At 35.9% G+C, this 24,153-nt stretch overlaps 1 protein-coding gene across 1 annotated transcript in view; it reads right to left on the bottom strand.

Moving 5' to 3' along the window:
- The window catches only part of LOC101893487 (synapsin), a 110,858-nt gene that overhangs the window by 71,817 nt on the left and 14,888 nt on the right, over positions 1 to 24,153 (bottom strand). Inside the window, 5 exon segments of the mRNA XM_059119710.1 lie at positions 5,366 to 5,470; positions 8,450 to 8,593; positions 8,658 to 8,729; positions 8,794 to 8,954; positions 18,080 to 18,441. Coding sequence (XP_058975693.1) covers positions 5,366 to 5,470; positions 8,450 to 8,593; positions 8,658 to 8,729; positions 8,794 to 8,954; positions 18,080 to 18,311 — 714 coding nt within the window. The 5' untranslated portion in view covers positions 18,312 to 18,441.

The following is a 24,153-nucleotide window of genomic DNA, read 5'->3' as shown; positions in this document are numbered from 1 at the left end:
AATGGTCTGGCTTTATCCCTTTATTGTTGTTTTTATAAAAACAACGTTTGTTTATTAGTGGAGAACGATGGTAATGTTTACCAGGGGGTAAGGCAGGGAATACCTAGGTTTCGGAAAGAGCCACCAATCCTCATCAGTTCCCTTGTTTTTGCCTGGGATATTCTCCCCAGAAGTCATTTTAAAAATAACTTCTATGACAAAAAACTTTTTTTACCCAAGTGACGAGATCGTAAGCTCAATAGAAGAGGAACCAAAGAATTAAATAAAACTAAAATTCTCTTGGAAAGTCTTCTAAATCTTACAACCGCACTTATAAACATTTACATCTTTCTCCACTTGTTATGCTTTCGTGATGAGGATTGGTGGCTCTTTCCGAAACCTAGGTATTCCCTGCCTTACCCCCTGGTAAACATTACCATCGTTCTCCACTAATAAACAAACGTTGTTTTTATAAAAACAACAATAAAGGGATAAAGCCAGACCATTTTGCAAAAACAAAATACTACGGTATCCCGAACAAACAAGCCACACTGTTCTATTAATAGACAAGGCACGGTCGACGAAGGCGTTTTTGTTGTAACAGACAAAACCAACTTACATGGTTATGCTACTTCGTTCAGGCTGAACGAAAGCATAACAAGTGGAGAAAGATGTAAATGTTTATAAGTGCGGTTGTAAGATTTAGAAGACTTTCCAAGAGAATTTTAGTTTTATTTAATTCTTTGGTTCCTCTTCTATTGAGCTTACGATCTCGTCACTTGGGTAAAAAAAGTTTTTTGTCATAGAAGTTATTTTTAAAATGACTTCTGGGGAGAATATCCCAGGCAAAAACAAGGGAACTGATGAGGATTGGTGGCTCTTTCCGAAACCTAGGTATTCCCTGCCTTACCCCCTGGTAAACATTACCATCGTTCTCCACTAATAAACAAACGTTGTTTTTATAAAAACAACAATAAAGGGATAAAGCCAGACCATTTTGCAAAAACAAAATACTACGGTATCCCGAACAAACAAGCCACACTGTTCTATTAATAGACAAGGCACGGTCGACGAAGGCGTTTTTGTTGTAACAGACAAAACCAACTTACATGGTTATGCTACTTCGTTCAGGCTGAACGAAAGCATAACAAGTGGAGAAAGATGTAAATGTTTATAAGTGCGGTTGTAAGATTTAGAAGACTTTCCAAGAGAATTTTAGTTTTATTTAATTCTTTGGTTCCTCTTCTATTGAGCTTACGATCTCGTCACTTGGGTAAAAAAAGTTTTTTGTCATAGAAGTTATTTTTAAAATGACTTCTGGGGAGAATATCCCAGGCAAAAACAAGGGAACTGATGAGGATTGGTGGCTCTTTCCGAAACCTAGGTATTCCCTGCCTTACCCCCTGGTAAACATTACCATCGTTCTCCACTAATAAACAAACGTTGTTTTTATAAAAACAACAATAAAGGGATAAAGCCAGACCATTTTGCAAAAACAAAATACTACGGTATCCCGAACAAACAAGCCACACTGTTCTATATATCTTTTAATGTTTTATTTTTTTCTAGTTGTATAAGTCCATAAAAAGAACCAAAACCAAAAAAAAAAAAAAAACACGAATAAGAGAAATAAATGTTATGCCTAAAAAAATTGATCTAAGAGTATATTATCTTTCCGGATTCTTGTTTTGACTTTGTGGCGATATTTGACTTTCCATTAATCTAATAATTTTTTATAGAATATTTCGTAACATTATTCCATATCGTTCGCGAATTTCCATTTTTTCCATTCCCTATTTTAAAACATTCTTATTTTCGAAACTGAGGTGAAACGAGTTAAAAAGTATTAGTCGCTATTGCCGTCGGATGTATAACCTCAGCCAATATTTCATTATTTAAATGTATTTTGACTTCTGTTATAATTATTCAAATTGTTGACCCCCTATGGAGAAGGTTTCGAAGAAATGGACCAATATTGTCCCTTTCGTATCGGACCTAAATATATATGATATAAATATTGCGACGTGTCAGGTTTGGACCAGATTGGTTGCTTCCTTCACTTTATGTGACAAATGTGATGATTTGTAGAAAATGCTAAAATGTGCGTTAGAAACCATAAAAAATTGCAACAACGTCAATTTACATAGTTTTTAGTTTTTTTTTTTAATTTTATTAAATGAAGCCGAAAATGTTTGAAATAGCATCAAATTTTAGAATTAATTTAGATTTGTTCGAATTGGTCACCATTGGCACGAATTATGGCCTTCAAACGGCCAATGAAACCATCACACCCTGGTCAAATGTTGCTCTGCGGTATTTTGTCCCATTCCCGGCGAAGCGCTTGCTTGAGGTGATCGACACTTTGGTATTTCTTAGTGCCAATCTCGCTTTCCAAAATATTCCAGAGACAATAGTCCAACGGATTGGTATCCGAAGATTTTGGTGGTCATTGTGCGCTGGAAATGAAGCGAGGAACACTATTTTGTAACCATTCTTGGATGGCGCGTGTTGAGTGCGATGGTGCAGAGTCCTGTTGGAATATCCAAGGAGTGCGGCACAAATGTTTGCGTGCCTAAGGCTTTAATACACCATCCAGAATAGTTTCGCGATAATATTCGGCATTTATTTTGATGCCAGGGTCGATTATTAGTAGCGGATAGTGACTATCGGTTGTTATGGCGGCCCACACCATCACCATGGCCGGCGCTTGAGTTCTGGTGGTCAACTGAAGGTGCACATTTTCAGCTGACCTATTTGGCAAGTAAAGACGATCATTTTGTTTGTTTACAAAATGCTGGGCACCCAATTTTTTTTTTAAATTCGGCAGTCTTTAGCTCTTTTGAGTCTATTTTCTTTCTGTTGCGGTGTAAGTTCTTGCACTTTTTGGATTTTCAATGGTTTTACCCCGAGCTCATTTTTCAATATTTGCCGAATGGATTATTGCGAAATGTTCAGCTCACGAGCCATTTTTCGGCCACTGCGACCCAGGTTTCGATCAAGTCGCTTTTTTACTTTTCCAACCATTTCTGCTGATGTTGCTGTTTTCTTCAGTCCACTTCCTTGACGTCGGGCTACGCTTTGAATGCTGGAGTGCTCTAATGATAGCCACTTGTAGTTTTCCAGCCAAATATAAGGAAATCACACTATCACGCTTGCATTCCATCACGAATAAACTTTTTTTTGGAAAATTCTCACAAAATTGCTTTTGTACGCTTGTAAACAATATAATAAGCTGTCACTGGAATAATTGTAACAGCAGTCGGACGAGTGGCTTAGAAATGACAGCAGTCTGAAGTTGGTTGCAGTTTTTTCATCTCACCCTGTATGGGTGGAATATAAAGAGAGTTGGATTCTTATTTCGTTTTCTTTTAACGTTTTGTTTCTTAAAATCTTGAACCGTATGTGGGTTCTGGTACCTTCAGAAGAAATAGTCCGATCTCTACCATCTTTATAACATATCTTTTGTTGATAGGACTATTAAGTTTTACCAAGTCTGAATGAAATCATATGTTCATTTTGCGTTTTATGAACTTCAGGGGTATTAAAAATGTTGACCCTTTGTGGGGGAGGTACCTCCCATTTTCACAGCGGATATTGTGTTAGTAGAAATTATTGGATGTGTGAAATATGAAGAGAACCGGATGCTTATTTAAGATTTTATGAACCCTTTGGTTATTTAAAGCTTTGACCCTTTGTGGGTGAGATACCCGATCTGTACCATCTTTATAACAGATCTTGTGTTGATGGAAATATTGAGATGAGCCAAGTCTAAATGGAATAAGATCTTAATTTCGCGTTCTATGAGCTTCATGGATATTCAAAATTTCGACGTTTTGTGGGGAGGTACCAAAGGGAGTGGACCCATATATTTCATCTTAGCACCAGATCTTGAGTTTATAAAACTATTGGGGTTTGAGAAATTTTAAGACAATCGGATTCTTACATCACATTTTATAAGAGTAATATTTATTTAAAAATGTTGATCCGTTGTGGGGGAAGGTACTTGATGGAGTGGACTGATATTAACCATTTTTTCATCTGACCAAGAACTGAGGCAAATATTAGGCTTTGTAAAGTTCGAGCCATATCGGATTATTGCTCCTCTTTCTGTGTAGAAAATATTTTTTTTTGAAAATTTCGACCTTCCGAACTGTATCTAAGTTCGATGAAAATATTACAATGTACCAAGTTTGGACCAAATCAAATACTCGCTTCGCTGGCACCAGACAGACGGGCGTACATCGCTAGAACGGCTCCGAATGTTCTTTATAGAGACCATGGGTCTAAAATCATTATTTCGATGAGACACGTTTTGGCTGTATCAAACGATATATACCCACTCTAACCAAATGGATGAGGGTATAGCAAGTAAAAAAGAAGCTAAGTTCGGCCGGGCTGAACTTTTAATATCCCCCACCACTTATTATACGAAGACGTGGACCTGCTTACGAAATTTTTTGTCATAGGGTGTAGTACCCATTACCAACTTTAAGTACGAAATTTGTTACAATTCCGGTGAAAATTGTCGCTAAACCCATCAAAATACCGAGTATTGGGTGGTAAAGACATATGGGAGCTATACGAAGACGTGAACAAAAATTTTTGTCATAGGCCGTAGCACCCATTACGAACTTAAAATACGAAATTTGAAATAATTCCGGTAAATACTGTCGCTTAAATCATAGAAATACCGAATATCGGGATGTACCGTTATATGGGGGCTATACGAAAACGTGTACCGACATTGCCCATTTACGAACTTAACCCACCTACTGGTAAACTATGCATGTATACAAAATGTTAGCCTCATATCTCAATTCGTGATTACAACAGACAGACGGACATCGCAAGATCGTCTTAGAATTTTACGCTGATCCAGAATATGTATACTTTGTAGGGTCTATTATAAATATTTCGAGGAGTTACAAAAGTCAATATACCTTCCATAGATTGGTGGAGGATATAAAAAGGAAGCTTGATATTATGGTGCAAAAAGGAATAAACAGACCATTTGGATATGAGAGTTTTAGAGTATATTAACCATCAGAATTCGCACTATATCACAGCCTCTTGAGTTTTGTGGAGATTGTCAAGAGACATGGTGTGGTATCATAAGTATCCCTATAGGCTGTACTTTAATTAAATCATTATTGATTTTTTATTGAAATATACTTTTATTTTATTTTTTAGTAGCTTTTTGATTCGGCTTCAAAATCCGAATATCATGACTAAGGACAGTAATAATCGACAAAACAGCTTTTTTTAATATCCGTACTCACAATGGCTCTTAAAGCGTTTATTCTTTGAGATCCTCAAGGGCCCTAATTGCCCTACTTCTCTCTATACATCTTAAAATAGTTTTGGAATATATTCGAATTGAACTTACCAGATACTTTGGTGAAGGGAAGAATGTCTGCTCGATCAAGGGGAAATTCTCTTTACCCAAACGGCGTTGCAGCTGCTGCAAATGGGCAAATACCCATGGTTTATCCTGAAATAATGAAAAAAAAGTATTAGTATTTTAAATATGCAATAGTCAATTGTAGATGCCAAACATTAATAGGTACTTTGCGAATAAAGAGTGAACGTATGACTTGTAGAAAAATCGGTAAATACCAAAATAACGACAGATTTGAAGCTGAATTGGAAATTTTAAGAATTGAATACTTTGTATTAGAAAAACGAAGTGAGCTAGAATTCTATAATTTGGAATGAGAGTCACTGATGGAGTGCAGGATAGATATACCATAGGATTTTTTCAACTTTAAGGTTACGAAAAGTTCTAAAATGGTACTAAACTTCAAAAAGGGTACCACTCGGTACTATGAGAACGGATAGAGCTAAAAATTTGAAATTTGGTATGAGAATTAAAGTTGGAAAGTAAGTTTGGTATATGAAGGTGGTTTTAGAAATGTCTACTAAGTGTGAGAACTGTACTAAATGGTACTAAATTTTGTACAATTCGGTATTGAGCGAACATATAATGCTTGAAATCAAAAAGTTGATATCATTTGTAGCGTGTGCATATGGATGTGGTTATGGAAATATGTACCATAATTGTACGAAAAGTACAAAATTGGTGGGGGTGAAGCAATAAAGCTGAAGTCCTGAATTTTGATATTGATTTTGGATACCACTATTATTGTATGTAGTTGAGAGAAGAAGTTGGCTTTCGATATGCCTACTATAACTGTACTAAGTAGTACTAAATATGGCAATGGTGGAAAATTAAAGAAGAGAAATACTGACATTTGATATCACGGTTAAAGTTGGTATGTGAGGTTGAGAATATGCAGATTATTTTGAAAATACATACTATAACTGTTCGAAAGTTACTGAATGGTACTGAATTGGGCATTGGTTAAAGGGATATAAATAAGATTCTGAAATCTGATATTAAGATAACTGTTGTTATGTGAGGTTGAGATTTCGAGGAGGGGTTTGGAAGAGCGTACTACATTTGATTGAAAAGTACTAAATTAAAGTAAATTTGGTATTGGAATGGCATACAGGTTAGATGTAAAAAACTGCAACTAACTTCAGATTGGTGTCTTTCCTAAGTCACTCGTCCGATAGCCGTTAAAATTGTTCCAGTGACAGCTCATTATATTGTTTACAAGCGTACAAAAGCATTTTGGTGAGAATTTTCCAGAATAAAAGTTATTCGTGATGGAATTCAAGCGTGATAGTGTGATTTCTTTATATTTGGCTGGAAAACCACAAGTGTTAGAGCAATCCAGCATTTAAATGTGAACAGATCTTTTGTGTCTCGTACCATCGCTCGTTACCGTGATACTGGTAGCGTAGCCTGACGTCAAGGAAGTGGACGGAAGAAAACAGCAACATCAGCAGAAATGGTTCGAAAAGTAAAGAAGCGACTTGATCGAAACCCGCGTCGCAGTGGCTGAAAAATGGCTCGTGAGCTGAACGTATCGCAATATTCCATTTGGCAAATATTGAAAAATGAGCTCGGGGTAAAGCCATTGAAATTCCAAAAATAGACGCTAAAGCGCTAAAGAGTGGCTTCGCTTGGCCGAAAGTGGTGAACTGCCGAATTTGGTTTTCTCCGATGAGAAAACGTTCGTTGTCCAGCAGGTTGTAAACAAACAAAATGATCGTGTTTACATGCCAAAGAGGTCAGCTGAAAATGTGCACCTTTGATTGGCCAGACCAGTTGACCAGAGCCGGCCACTCAAGCGACTGCCATGGTGATGGTATGGGCCATCATTACCGCCGATGGTCGCTCTCCGCTCGTATTAATCGACCGTGGCATCAAAATAAACGCTTAATATTGTCGCGAAAATATTCTTGAGGGTGTATTAAACCCTTGGGAACGCAAACATGTTGGCAGCAGACCTTGGACATTCCAACAGGACTCAGCACCCTCGCTTCATTTCCAGCGCACAGTGGCCACCAAATCTCCGGATACCAATCCGTTGGACTATTGTGTCTGGAGTATTTTGGAAAGCAAGGTTGGCACTAAAAAATACCAAAGTGTCGATCACCTTAAGCAAGCTCTTCGCGGGAAATGGGGAAAAATACCGCAGATCAACAATCGGGAAGCGTGTGACGGTTTCATTGACCGTTTGAAGGCCATAATTCGAACAAATCTAAACTTATTCTAAAATTTGATGCTATTTCCGACATGTTTTGTTTTCATTCAATAAAATTTAAAAAAAAGTAAAAATTATGGCGTTTGACTTTGTTGCAGTTTTTTATCTCGCCTGTATACCCTCTCTAGCCATATGGCATGGCTGAAGGTATAAAAACTAGGAATTGTCGTAGGTCAAATTTTGAATTCCAAGTTACAGCAAAATTGTGTTGACATTTGCCGAATATCGGTAGGTATCGCTGTGCAGCAGCTATACCAAATTACAGTGGGAACCTAAATGGTAAATTTAAAGTTAATTTCGTTGAAAATGCATCGAAACCTATTAAATACCTCAAATCAAAAGGTATCCGTTACAATAGAAGATTGTATATATAGGTTCACGTTTTGGTGTAAGACCCATATAAGGGTTATGCCCACCCTATGGTACTTTGAAAGCTTCAACTGCTTTCGCAAAAAGATGTCACTGGCACTTGCAGCTTAAAGTCAAACACGTTCGAATCATGAAATTTTTATTTAAACATTTTTTCTTTGCCTCTTTGAAAATTAGGCACACAGAATTTAACAAAATTACAACTTTTCTTGTGATACTTCAAAGAGGCCCCGAATATTGGGGGTCCATAAAACAAAAAGTACATTACGTTGGAAATACTCTGCGACACATGTCTTTTAGTTTTCGGCATTTATTTGTGATGCACTGCATATGAAAAAACCCCCACATAAATTGCTATACGTGTCGTACATAACTCTTAAATATATTTCTTAAATTATGTTTCAATATTTATCGTAAAGACCACCCCATCAGTTTGACAGCTACAAATTACAACTTCGACAAATATTAAAAATTGTTGAAAGTCTTACCTGAAATTGGTAAATCGAATGCAATGAATTAATGCTGGGAACACCGCCGTATTTTAAGCCCAAAATTGTTGAACGATAATCATTGGCTCCATCGCGTGGTGGCTGGCGTATGAGAACAAAATCTGGTCGGAACATGCGTGGAATCTGTCAACAAAAACAAATTAGAAATTAGTAAAATATTGATTTTAAATTGCTTTCATGCACTCACCCTCGAATCACCACGATGTACCTCCATTGTTACCACTGGACCAGATTCTGCACTGGCATGTAGGGTTATGTCCTACAAACAAAATAATAAAATAATTATAAATATTTTAAATTGCATTATTTGTCATACAACTCACCCTGAATTCCGCCTGTTCCACGCGTATATCATAATCGCCATGCAAACGTTTTCCCCGGAAATATTTCGACCAATCCGTATTGTGATCATCGAGCACCAATAGCGTAAAGTATTTATCCTTATTGAAGGCCGGAGCACGGGTAGCACTTTGTACCGCAGCACCTTTATCGATGTGCGTGTTTGTGTGTGTGCGCGTGTAAAATGCATGAAAAGTTATGATTAGTGATAAATTTCGATTAAGATTTTACACCAAGGTAACGGGCTTGGGCTCGTATCACATGCATTGCAGTTTTAGTTATTGTCTCAAAAAAGAAAAAAAAAAAAAAAATAAAGAAATTTTAACATTCAAATAAGTGGCCTTCTTTTGAATTTCATTTTTGTAGAGCGTGTATGTTTGGGAACAATTTTTTTTTAAGTTAAGTAACAATTGATATTTGTAAAATATATATTGATAACACTTGAAAATATATATGAATTAGACCTAAATAAGGTCAGGGGGTATAGGGGGTAAATAACTTAAAAAGAATAACAACTATTAGTTTTTAAGGACATTGACTTATGAACTAGTTCGCATATTCACAATTATAAGATACGATATCTAGATTTTTATAATATTTTTTTTTTCGTTCAGCCAACAAATTCATAACAGTAGAAAAGATACAAACTTCTGATATAGTTTCGTGGAAACAAGTAAAATTGTATCAGTCCGTTTTGATGGCAGATTTATACCCCCCGCCTTGAGTTATGATTATTTAAACTGTTGACTCTTTATGGGGGACGTTCCGAAGCAGTTGGCCAACATTGACCAATTCGTATCTGACCTAAGACTGATAAAAATATTACAACATGCCAAATTTTCACTACATCGTCTACTTCCTACACTCGTATATGAAATATGTGATATTCCGATAAATTGGACATTCATATCAGATTTCTGGTTAAGAGAAATATTTAAATATAGCAAGTTGTAAATAATCGCAGACTTGTTTTGCAGTTGTGACTGACATAAGTATTGGAAATTTTGACCCGTTGTGGGTGAGGTACCAGAAGGGTTTGGTAGATATATATATCATCTTCACAACAGATCTTGCGTTAGAAAAAATGTTTGTATGTGTGAAATTTGAAGAGAATTGGATACCTATTTCGCTGTTGTTTTTCAAAAATCTTGAACCCTATGTGGAGTAGGTACCAGAAGAAGTGGTCCGATTTGTACCATATTTATAACCGATATATTACATTAACACATCAGAGCTTGGTTTAATAAAAATATTGTGATCTGAGTAATTTGACGACAATCCGACACTTACATCACATTTTATAAGACTTATAATTATTCAACATGTTGACCCTTTATTGGAGAGGTACTTGATGGAGTGAGCCGATATTGTCCATTTTCGCACCTGACCTAGGACTGATGCCAATGTTACGATTTGCAAAGTTGAAGCAAAATCGAATAATCCTTTTCCTTCTGTGCAGTAAATTACTTTCTTTGAAAATGTTGACATTTTGTGGGGGAGGTACCAGAAGGACCTACTACGAACTCGATCTAATTTTGATAATAATGTTACGATGTACCAAGTTTGGACTAAATCGGATACTCCGTTCAAGAGTTATCGTGCGCACCCTCCACCATGTGAAAATCTATATATATATATATATATATATATATATATATATATATATATATATATATATATATATATGTATATATATATATATATATATATATATATATATATATATATACATATATATTTATATATATATATATTCTTGATAAGTGTAAAATTCTATGATAATTTAGCCATGTCCATCTCTCCGTCCGTTGTAATCAAGCCAGAGAAAAAACGAAAACGAATTAAAATAGGAAGCTAGAATTTTGCACCGATCACCCTTTTGTGTGCAGGCAGGTCAAGATCGAAGATAAACACATCGGTCCACCATATCGTATGGCCCCCATATGACGGTACCCTCCGATATTCGGTATTTTGATGATTTTATGCCCCTGTCTTAATGGAATTATCTGAAATTCTACACAAGGAGTTCTTAGCGAGTACTTTATCGCTTGGATGATTGTAGCTAATATTTTTATACCCTCCACCATAAGGTGGTCAGGGTATTATGCCTTTCTGCATTTGTTTGTAACATGTAAAAGGAAACGAGATATACCCATAGTTCCTTTTGATATCTGCATAAAATCACATTCACGATTTATGCATGTCCGTCCGTCCGTCTGTCTGTCCATCCGTACGTCTGTCCATGTATTTTTGTAAAAAAAGTACAGGTCGCATTTATTGCCCCATCCAGATGAAATTTTGCACAGATCATTTGTTTGGCCCAAGGACGAACCCTATTGAAACTGGAGATAATCGGTCAAAATTTAGACATAGCTCCCATATATATCTTCTTCCGATTTTCATTTTATTGTGCACCAAACGTGTCATATCAGCCCGAATTGTATGGAATTTTGCATATACACCCAAATTAGGCCTGAAAATAAGTACGCCAAATTTGATCGAAATTGGTTCAGATATAGCTATAGCTCCCATATATATTGTTCATCCGATTTGTTATTTTTGTCCTCCGCAGCCGTAATATGCACTCTGTAACAACAATATTTGGGGAAACATAGCAAATACAGCTCAGAAATACTATTGCTAAATTTAATCGGTTCAGATTTGAATATATCTCCCATATATAACTTCGTCCGATTTACCTTTTATTGTGCAAACGTCTAATATTTGACCAAATGGGATGGAATTTAGCAATTAGGCCCGGATTGAGTCTAGAAGTTAGTATGTTAAAGGTTCAGATATAGCTATAACTCCCATATATATTGTTCGTCCGATTTGTTATATTTGTTACTCACAACCGTAACATGCACTTCAGCCGATTTTGGTGTTTAAGTCCCTTACATTCGTTATATGCACTCCACAGGACTGATATTTAGCACCAGATATCAGTTACAAGCCTAGAAATTCATAGATCAAATTCTATGAAGTTCGGTTCAGATTTGGATATAACTCCCATATATATATATATATATATATATATATATATATATATATATATATATATATATATCTTCATCCGATTTTAGGTTTCTTGTGCACCAAATGGCTAATGTCTGTCCAAATGAAGTGAATTTTGACACTTCCGACCGAATTTAGTATAAAAATATGTACTTTAAATTTGGTGGAAATCGGTTCAGATACAGCTATAGCTACCATATGTATGTTTCATTCGATTTTGGTGTTTAAGTCCCTTACATTCGACTTACCAGATATTAGATTCAGCCTAGCAACACATGATTCAAATTTTATGAAGTTCGGTTCATATATTTATATATCTTTATGCGTTTTTAGGTGTATTGTGCACCAAATGGCTAATATCAGTCCAAATGATTGTGAATTTTGTCACTTTCGACCGAATTTAGTATAGAAATAAGTACTTTAGATTTGGTGGAAATCGGTTTAGATATAGTTATAGCTCCCATATATATGTTTCATCCGATTTTGGTGTTTAAGTCCCTTACATTCGTAATATGCACCCCATAAAAATGATATTTGATACCAGATATTAGATATATATATATATATATATATATATATATATATATATATATATATATATATATATATATATATATATATATATATATATATATATATATATATATATATATATATATATATATATATCTTCATCCGATTTTAGGTTTCTTGTGCACCAAATGGCTAATGTCTGTCCAAATGAAGTGAATTTTGACACTTCCGACCGAATTTAGTATAAAAATATGTACTTTAAATTTGGTGGAAATCGGTTCAGATACAGCTATAGCTACCATATGTATGTTTCATTCGATTTTGGTGTTTAAGTCCCTTACATTCGACTTACCAGATATTAGATTCAGCCTAGCAACACATGATTCAAATTTTATGAAGTTCGGTTCATATATATATATATATCTTTATGCGTTTTTAGGTGTATTGTGCACCAAATGGCTAATATCAGTCCAAATGATTGTGAATTTTGTCACTTTCGACCGAATTTAGTATAGAAATAAGTACTTTAGATTTGGTGGAAATCGGTTTAGATATAGTTATAGCTCCCATATATATGTTTCATCCGATTTTGGTGTTTAAGTCCCTTACATTCGTAATATGCACCCCATAAAAATTATATTTGATACCAGATATTAGATTCAGCCTAGCAATACACGATTCAAATTTTATCAAGATCGGATCAGATTTGGATAAAGCTTTCGTATATATCTTTGTCCGATTTTAGGTTTCTTGTGCACCAAATGGTTAATTTCAGCCCAAAGTGAGTGAAAAGTTGCACTTCCGAGCGAATTCATTCTAGAAGTTAATAATTAAAGTTTGGTGGAAATCGGTTCAGATATAGCTATATCTATATGTTTCATCCGATTTTGGTGTTTAAGTCCCTTACATTCTTAATATACACCCCATAAAAATGATATTTGGTACCAGATATTAGATTCAGCCTAGCAATACACAATTCAAATTTCATCAAGTTCGGATCAGATTTGGATAAAGCTTCCCTATATATATATCTTCGTACGACTTTAGGTTTTTTGTGCACCAAATGGGTAATTTCAGCACAAAGTGAGTGAAGAGTTACACTTCGGAGCGAATTCGTTCTAGAAGTTAACATTAAAAAATTGGTGAAAATCAGTTCAAATATAGCTCTAGCTCCATATATATGTTTCATCCAATTTGGTGTTTAAATCTCCAACTTTCGAAATTTGCACTCTACCATAAAAATAACTTGTACCAGATATCACATAGAGCTCAGAAATGTCCAAAAAAAACCTTTTTTTTCGAGAGCTCTACTAAATATGCATAGTGGTGTAGGGTGTCATATAGTCGGTCCCGCCCATCTTTTGAGCTTTCCTTACTGGTTTAGATAAGAAATGTGTTTTCTAAGTCTTAAGTATTTATGTCCAAAAATTTTATATGGATTAATTAAATTCTTCTGTATGCAAAAGTAATCCTCCTATCAGATACTCCTACCCTATAAATTTTATTTAATTGGCCACTAATGTCAATTCTGTTTTGACATTTTTGTAAAAAACACATGGGAAATACACGTTAATAAGTAATGTTTCGCTACACTGCTCCAGAATGCGGAATATTGGTGACTATTCATTTGACCCATAAACGGTCGGTGACTTTGGCACAGCGTGAATTTCGTCGCAGATTTCCTGGCCGTTCAACGCCTACTGGTAAAACACTGCGACATTTAGCCGCTCGGCTCGAAGAGAGTGGCGCAACAAGAGGCGTGGCATACCCCGGAGCATCCATTCTGCAGAGAATATTGCTGCTGTAGCCGAGGGTGTCATGGAAACGCCGTCGACATCGACCAGACGACGTGCCACGCTCAAATGTGTCTCAGTCGGCGGTCTTTACAGAAAAATTTTAATACAAGATTTGAAGATGTTTCCATACAAAGTGCAAGAGGTGCATTAGCTGTTAGCTGCTGACCGCCAATCGCCCATTTCCACCCATTTCCATCATAGCGGCAAAATTCACGCTTCTGGGACACTGAAAATCCGAAGAGGCATTACACCCGCTCAAGGTCACTGTATTGTGTGCTGTTTTCGCTTGAGGAGTCATTAGACCTTTTTTCTTCGAAGACGTCGCGGGCCAAACGGTTACTGTGAATGCTGGGCGCTACAAAACAATGATCAACGCCTTCTTTTTGTCGCAACTTGATGAGTTGGGTTTGGAAAACATGTGGTTCCACAATCGATATGCTGAAGGATGCATTTCCGCTATTTGCACTGGCTAGAAAAATCGCCTGATTTGACCGCTCCAGACTTCTTTTTGTGGGGCTTTCTGAAGTGGCGGGTTTATGTCAACAAGCCTCAGACTCTTTCTGCTCTTAAAGACAATATCCGTCAAGAATGTGAGGACCTATAGCCGGAAGTTTTGATCCAAGTGATGGGAAATGCCATAAAAAAAGGCTCAAGTGACATTAAGTTCGTCATTCCGTTTGCAGCTCATCGAAATAATAATTTTAGACCTAACAGCGTAAAATTCTAAGACGATGTAGCCCTGTCCGTTCGTCCGACCGTCTGTTGCAATCATGCTAGAGTCAAAACGAATTTAGATAGGAAGCTAAAATTTTGTACAGATCAGTCTTTTCGAAGATGAGCTACATCAGTACACGATATCGTATATGTATGAAATGGCACCTCCCTATATTCGGTTTTTTATGATTATTGCCACATTTTTCAATGGAATTGTGCGAAAATCTTCACAAGGAGTTCTTCTGAGAAGTTTGCCCCCTGGAAGAGAATTGTCTATATAGGTCCACGATATCGTATATCCCCCATTTAACGGCACCTCTCAATATTCGGTATTCGAATGATTGTAGCTAAATTTTTAAATGGAATTATCTGAAAATCCTCTCAAGGAGTTCCTTCTGAGAACTTCGCCCCCTGGTCCACGATATTGTCTATATAGGTACACGATATCGTATATCCCCCACATAACGGTACCTCCCAAAATTCGGTGGATGATTGCAGCTAATTTTTTCAATGAAATTGTCTAAAAATCCACACAAGGAGTTCCTTCTGTGCACTTTAATCTCTGGAAGAGAATTGTCTGTATAGGTCCACGGTCCCGCATATAACGGTATGATTGTACTTTTATGATTGTAGCCACATTTTTTTGATGAAATTGTCTGAAATTCCATCCAAGGAGTCTCTTCTGAGTACTTTACTATTCTAGAAGAAAATCGTCTACATAGGTCCACGATATCGTATAGCCCCCATACAATGGTGCCCCCGATATTCCATAATACGATAATTTTAGCCACATTTTTCAATGGAATAGTCTGAAAATCCACACAAGCAGTTCCCTATTTTACCCCCTGGAAGAGAATTGTCTCTTTTAGTATGGCATCCATATAACGCTAGCCGAGATATTCGATATTTCCAGTATTTTCGCGACATTATTCACCGGAATTGCATCAAATTTCGTATTTGAAGTTCGTAGCGGTTAGTACAACCTATGACGGAAAATAGACTATGCTATTCCACGTCTTAGTATAGCCCCCATACAACGGTACCTCCCTTTATACGGCATTTTGATGATATTAGCGACATTATTCACCGGAATTGTTTCGTATTTGAAGTTCGGAATCATCACTACAGCCTATGACAAAAAATTACTTATCCAGCACCACGTCTTCGTATAACCCCCATATAAAGCTTTTCATTTGAGCGGTATTTTTCGACGGATTTTTTTTTTGTTGAGAATTTTCAAGTTCTTCCGAATGTTGGAGGATTTAAAAATAATAACATTTCTATTGGATTGTATGTATGATTGAGGTATGGAAGTAATTTTGGAAATTTTAAGTGTAGCATTAGGGTATATAGGATGTTTGGAAATTCGTACTAATGTGCTATACATTTGGTACAATTTGGAACCGGCTGCGATCCTGAAATGTGGAATTAGGATGACTCATGAAGTGTAGGATTGGGGCATGGGCTCGTAGTTAATAGTACTACATTTACTACAACATGTATTTGAGCGAACCGAAAGTGGTTGAATCCTGGAATTTGGAATTGGGATTACTGTGGGAGTATAGGATTGGGGTATGTAGAGAGCTTTGTACAAATTTGTACTAAATAATACTACATTTTGTACAAAATGGATAAGGGTGAACCTATAGAGCTGAAGTCCTGAAATTTGGAATTATTTTTGGAAATAACTACTATAATTGTATTAATTGTACGGATAGAGTTAGAATTGGGAGAATATATCAAAATGAGTGCCTGGCCAATTCTTCAACGTCCAGGGGATACGGCTGAAGCCAGAATCTTCAGATATTGGTGGGTAGGATTTTTTTTAGGATTGCACAGTGGAAAGTGGAAGATCGATTGGAAAATCGTCTTATTGTGTTTACAACATTGTACAGCCTAGCCAAATTTTCGACAAATCTATCCTTAAGGAAAAAAATATTAAATCGGAGTTAAATTGCTCCACTCTGACTTTGAATAAAAATAATCTAAAATCGATTTTGGGCTTATAGGGGGAAATAGACAAATCGAAAAGTCGATTTTGGGGTTGTCTTCAAGCGAAAGTCGAAATGTCTTTCTGTCGACTTTTGTTCTCAGTACAACGGATTTATAGTAGGAACACGCTATTATTGGATAAACGACTCAAAGGTTTGTCATTTTTAAATGTGACGTCTAAAAATATAAAGTCTTTAAAAAATGCCCATCGTCAGTGGTAAAATTGATCCTGCCACAAGGTGATAAAAGTACATATTAACAATTAAAAAAGCTGTACGTTCGGCCGGGCCGAACTTTGAATACCCTCCACCATTTGGAACGAATTTAGGAATATTCAAAAAATAAAATCAGTTAACAATTCTGTAAAAATCTTAAAAATACCGAAAGTAGCCGTTAAATTAGAGTCTATAGAATGAGGTGGATCTGCACAGACAATTTTCCGTCTTAGGCTGTAGTCTCCATTGCGAACATCAAATAATAAATGTGAAACAATTCCGGTGAATAATCTCCCTAAAATCATCAAAATACCGAATATTGGGAGGTGCCGTTATAGGGGAGCTATACCAAAACGTGAACCGAAATGGCCCATTTTCAATACCAAAAGTCCTGCAGATATAATATACGTTTGTGTAAAATTTTATCAATCTACTTCAATTCGTTCGGAAGTTGGAGCAACGGACGGACGGATATATACTTTGTGGCCTTTAAAATGTGTATTTCGAGGTGTAACAAACGGAATGACAAACTTAATATGCTTTTCATACTATGATGGAGGGTATAAAAATTTTTAAATCGATATCGATTTTCGCTTGATAAGTTAAAACTCGAATATTGACTTTGGCTGATTGAAAATATGTTGGATCAAAACCCGAATTTTTCGGATGAAGCGAAAGTCGAAATTCGAAAATTGCTTATAGAGTATGGGGGTCCCCCAATGTAAACGATAATTATCCCAAAACATACGTCTCGAAGGCCTCGCTTTATTTGAATGTTGCATATCTCGTTCTATCGCAGAAATTATTTGAGTACCATATGTATGTGTAGATATGTGTGTAGTATAAAGCCTATTATACAGTGCATTATTTAAGTATATAGCTAAAAGTGTTAGTAGTATTTGTTGTTGTTTTTTTTTAACTTCGTGCAAAATGTACGTTAGTTTGTTTTTTTTTATGTGATTGAGCATTCCAAAATCATAAGCGTTCCAAGTGAAACAAATTTTCAAAATTTAAATTGGTTATACCCAAAATTGAAGCGCCTTGATCTCGTGCGGCTCCCGTTAAGCTTTGAACACGTTGCAACAGACTTTCACGCGATTTAGCCGGACTAGTGGGCGCACTAACGCCACGGGGCGGAGCTGCGGTGGCCGTTGGATTGTTGGCTGTTGTCTTGCCAAAACTTAACGAGAAGTCTGGTGCATTGCCCGTCGGTTGTGGCGGTATGTTGGCGGTGCCCGGTGCCGGCGGTGGTGGCATGTTAGGTGGGCCACCCGACGAAACCGCTGTCGGTGGTTTCGTTGGCTGTTCCTGGATGGGACGCGCTGCCGGTGGCAAATCATTGGGGTCGATATCATCAGCCTCGGAAGATAAATCCCCCGAGCTGAATCTGTGGGTGTGTGAGAGTGTTGGGTGTAATTTTTGTTGTTGTTGGGGGAGGGATTTCCGTTACGTTGAGTGTTTAGATGAGTTTTTTGTTTTGTTTTTGTAGGGAAAAATGTGTCATATTTTATTACATACGTACGAGAGAGAGAGATAAAAAAACAGTGTAGAAAAATACAAAAAAAGAAGGAGAAGAAAGAGAACAAAGAGAGCCAAACCATATGAAATTTTAAATTAGTACGACTTGATTTCTGGGGGGAGAAAAGCGTAGATTCTTTTAAACGTTTTTACCTTCTCTTCAGGAAATTAACATTGGAAGTAAAACTGCTCTTGAACGATGAGAAATTCAGGGTGCCGGTTTTAGTTTCCTTCTATGGGTGGATTTTTTGAAGAAAAAAAATACAATTTTTTGGGTCGACGGATTAACAAACGATTTGTTAAAAGGACATTTAATCAAAATCGTTTGTTTGATTTGAAGAATCACAAGAGAAAAAAAAAACAAATTCGAATGGTAAAAAAATCAGAGAGAGGGAAGAGACAGAAGTTGTTGGAAAAAATAAATATTTTTTGGTTAGAATTGTTGTTGTCTTTTCGAATTATTTTTTTAAACATTTAAAGCGTTTTGTTTTTTAATAATTAAAAAATAAGAAAATATAGTAGACAAAACACAAGACAAAAGCCACAAAATAATGATAAAGAAGAACTAAAGATTTGTTTGATAAGAAAGGTGCAGTTATTGTTAATCTCTAGTTAAAGGTAGTTGCTATTGTTGTTGTTGTTTTTCTTCTTTTTCATATTTCCTCATTTTCGGAATACTTCAAATGAAAATTCACACCAGCAAAGATGGTAAAAAACATTAAAACTCAGATTCCGTTGTGGACAGTTCAAAAGGACCCTTCCGGCAAATTTCGTTTAAAGAAATTTTTGGGCAGGGGCCGGGGAGGTGCCACCGGATTCTTTTACTTAAAATTTCATATGCTTAGGATTCCCATACATTGCGATTAGTACATATTTTCTTTCAATATGAGAATAAAATATTATAGTAACAAACTACAGCCAGGATGGGGAGAGAGAGAGAGAGACAGAGAGGAATATCCTGTCGTTTGCATGTTGGCGTGAGTGTGTAAATTTTTTTTTTATTTAAATTTATGTTAAAATACACATACACACTTATACATAATGGAAAGAAACACACACATGGAAATATACAAATGTTTTGATGAAAAGATGTAAAGAAAAAAACAAAATACTTAACCTCATTGTTTTTCTTAATATCCGCCAAAAACATTAACACATGGTGTGATACAAAAAAAACACACACACACACTGACAGAGAAATATGGAATCTTAAAGGATGATGAGGATTGTGTGATGATAAATGAAATGGCATACAGATGCAAGAAAGCGTAACATAATCCCATTGTTTTGCAAAAGGATATTTAGCTAAAATACTTTTCCTTTTTGGGGTTAGTAATGGGACAATCAAATGGAGAAGCTGTTTTTGTATGCCAAATGAGATTTTTTTGGTTTAAAGCCAAAAGAGTTGGCTTCATTAGGAGTAATGAAATTTGGCATGACCCATTGAAGATGGAGAGCATAAAGTTATAACTTAGAAATAATGTGGAACATTGAGAATTGGAGCATAGTACATATTTTTAGACAAAACATTTGTTCACCAATTGAATAGCTCAAATTGTTGGCTACGAAAGAATATAGAAAGAATATAGAAAGACCAAACTCTAAGAATTAATTTGGCATCTCCTTAGAATTGGTTACTAATCTTCTAAAACCCATCTAACATTCCCATCAAAACACTCCAGAGAATGGCTTCTAATGGTCTCATATATAATCTCCTTTAAAGACTTTTCACACATAGACCAGGTTTTGTATGAATAAAACCTTCTATAAGTCTCTCGTAGAGAAAAACCTTCAAAAGTCCTTGCATGCATATTGGACCTACTTCTTTTGCGAACAGCAGACGTTTGAAAGGTTTTTCTATATATAGAATGAGAAAGAGCAACAGTTCTCCCAAAGATCTGCAACAAACAAACAAGGAGTAGGTTCCGAATGAATGGACCACAATTGTCCATTTCGTATCGGACCTCAAAAAATATGATATAAATATTGCGATGTGACAGGTTTCGACTATATTGGTTACTTTTATTTTTAGAAAAATCGCTAATTTTTTCTACAATTTATGACAGGTAAAAGTATTGAAAATAGTGACCCTTTGTGGGTGAGGTACTAGAAGGGGTTTGCAGATGTACATCATCTTCAAAAACAGATCTTGTGTTAGCAAAAATGTTTGTGTGGGTGAAATTTGAAGAAAGCTGGATGCTTATTTCGCTTTCTTCGAAAAATCTTCAAAGCCTTGAACCCTATCTGGGGGAGGTACCTAAAGAAATGATCCGAAATCTACCATCTTTGTAACATATATTGCGTTGATGGAAATATTGAGATGTACCAAGACTGAATGGAATCTGATGTTAATTTCACATTTTATGAGCTTTATGGATATTCAAAATTTTGAAGCTTTGTGACGGAGGTACCAAAAGGAGTAGGCCGATATATCCCATCTTTACATCAGAACTTGGGTTAATAAAAATTTTGTGATGTGTGAAATATGAAGAGAAGCGAATGCTTATTTCGGACTTTATAATCGTTTTGATTATTCAAAAATTTGACCCTATGTGGTGGAGGTACGAGAAGAAATGGTCCAATCTCTATCATCTTTGTAACAGACCTTGTGTTGATAGAAATATTGAGATTTGTCAAGCCTGAATGGAATCGGATGTTAATTTCGCGTTTTATGTGCTTCATGAACGTTCGAAATTTTGACCCTTTGTGGGAGAGGTGCCAGAAGGAGTGGGCCGATATATTTCATGTTCACACCAGACCTTGGTTTAATAAAAATATCGGGATGTGTGTAATTTGAAGATAATCGAACTCTTACATCACATTTTATAAGAGTTATAACTATTCAAAATGTTGACCCTTTGTGGGGAGGTACTTGATGGAGTGAACCGATATTACCCATTTTCGCACCTGTACAAATATTAGAATTTGCAAAGTTTGGGCATAATCGGATTATCCTTTCTCTTTCTGTGCAGTAAATTATTTCCTCTGAAAATATTGACATTTTGTGGGGGAGGTTCGAGAAGGAGTGGACCATATATTCTCCATCTTGGAACTCGATCTAAGTTTGACAAAAATATTACGATGTACTAAGTTTGGTTAAATCGGATACTCCCTTCGAGATTTATCGTGCGCACCAGCCAGACAGACGGACGAACGAACGGACCTCGCCTGAGCGACTACAAATGTCCTGAAACGGATTTGGTCCAAAGAGACCTAGGGTCTAAAGCCGTTATTTCGACTAGGCACGTTTTGGCCGTATCAAATGATATATACCCTCTGTAGCCATATGGCTGAGGGTATAAAAAGCCGTCTAACGATCTTCTATACTGAAAATACCTCCTAAACGCCTCCTAAAATTCGATCTTTCAAGTCTTCTTTCTCCTAAAGGCCTTCTAATTACAAATGAGCTTTCTAAGTTCTAGTATGGCTGGTCCTGTATCCGTTTTAAGGTATTTCGTTAAGGGAAGATCTACAAATGACCTTTTGATGCAGCATTTTTTAAAGGTTCTTATTGAAAGGAAACCCTTCTAAAAGTCCCCATTTGAAGGAACACATTTTGAATGTCTTCTACGATACTCCCAGAGATCTACAGAAGGAGAATAGGAGATTTTCTCCAACTGATTTAGAGACTTTATAATATGTGCTCAATGCCTAGATGAATTTTTGAATGTCTTTTGCAACACTCTCCAGAGATCTAATGGAGGAGAATTGGGGATTTTCTTCAACTGACATGGAGACTTCATATATGTATTCAACGCCTACATGAATTTGTGGAGATATTTTATAGAGCTTCTCCTGAAAAAACTTTATTAAAGGTCTTCTATGCGCATAGGAGTTTTAAAGGTCTTATATTTATAAAAATAAATTCTAAAGAGCCTTCATGAATGAAATACCTTCAAAAACCTTCCGAAGGACATAGTAGATTTTGAAGGATACTTAAGGGACTTTATATGTCTTTTATATGTCTATAATACCTAGATGAATTTTTGAATGTCTACAATACTCCCCGGGGATCTACAGGAGAAGAATTGGAGATTTTCTCCAACTGACATGGACACTTCGTAGATGTCCTCAATGTCTATATTCGAGCTAATTTCACTTCATGCACCAATTTGAACATTTCGGAGTTATGATAAATGGCGTTTTGAAAGGTATACCCGTTTTCTAAAAACCTTCTAAAGAGGTTTTGCGGGTAGAAGGCATTCTAGAGGTCATCAAATTGGGCCAATCTAGTTCGATCAAACGAACTAGTTCCGCCTCTGGTTCTGCGTATGAGTGATATGGAATTTATGAAATCACTCATACGTTTAGGAATTGGTGCACTAAACTATGAACTAGATTGACACAACTCCATCTTCAATGGTTGAATCATCTACTATTGGTCTGCTATGGATAGAAGATTATTTAAATTTTAATATAAACGCTGAGTTTTCATACCAACGCCCGGAGTCCACGGACAAACGATCTTCGATGAATTGAAGTATTTTTAAAAAATTTTCTTTTAAAGAGCTTCTAAATAAAAAGGCTTTCCAAAAGGCCTTTTATGGATAGAGGGTATTCTATGGTTAGAAGAGATTATTCTAGTTTCGTAGACACAATACTCCTAGAGGTCTGTTATGAATCCGAGAGGTTGTAGAGATCTACTGCAAGTAGTAAAAACATTTTTCAAAGGTGTAATAAAAGTATAAGACTTTTATATATGTTAATATAGGATTGATAAAAGGGCTTCCTTATGTTCCTTTATAGGCTTTCCACGACATGGATAGTAAAAATTTTCTCCTGTGGAAAAAAAAATCACATCGTCAATACCCACTGAAAGCGTTCTATAAAACAAAGAAACTCTGATCTTTGCAAAATTTATTTTAATGAGGCAATAAACGTCTTCTATGGATGGCGAACTTTCCAAAGATTTTACAGTTGTCTAAGACTGGAAGATATTCAAAAAAATGATCTTCAAAGTTATAACATAAGACCCTCTGATGATATTCTATGTTATATTAAGTCTACAATAAATAGGAGAGTCTTTCAAATTTGTTTAGAACCCCTTCTACCAGGTACAAACTTTATTCTTCAAGAATTTTAAGGATTATTTATAACTTTCTCTATTGGAAAGGGTTACACTTGGGATCTTTACCAGATATAGAAATTTCCGAAATTGCAAATCATTTAAAGATTTCTATTGATTAATAACCTGTTAAAAGAGACCTTTGAAAAAATGTTATCCTTAGGGAGAGAGTCTAGTACAATCCATTTTGGAACATAATCTTGGAACCGAAAATAAATTAGATAAACTTATTATCAGGCTGGAAATTCGGATCATTGCGAATACTTCCTTAACAATATGGGGTAATACCACGGCCACGGAAGGAGTAATCTTATATATCCCATAATATGGGGAAAATCATGAAAAAGTTTCACAATTTATGCGAGTGATTATCATTCGAAATGATGACCCATTGTGGGGTAGGTATATAATGGACTAATATTTCCCATTTCCCACCTGGCCTTAGTTTGATACAAATATTTCGATAGGAAAAATCTGGATATATTCGCGTTATATATGATTTATTACTTTTCAAAA

This window comes from Musca domestica, unplaced genomic scaffold, assembly GCF_030504385.1.
Source record: "Musca domestica strain aabys unplaced genomic scaffold, Musca_domestica.polishedcontigs.V.1.1 1, whole genome shotgun sequence".
NCBI classification, from domain to species: domain Eukaryota; kingdom Metazoa; phylum Arthropoda; class Insecta; order Diptera; family Muscidae; genus Musca; species Musca domestica.
Note: the sequence above shows the minus strand (reverse complement) of the source record. Positions and strands in the feature narration are given on the sequence as shown.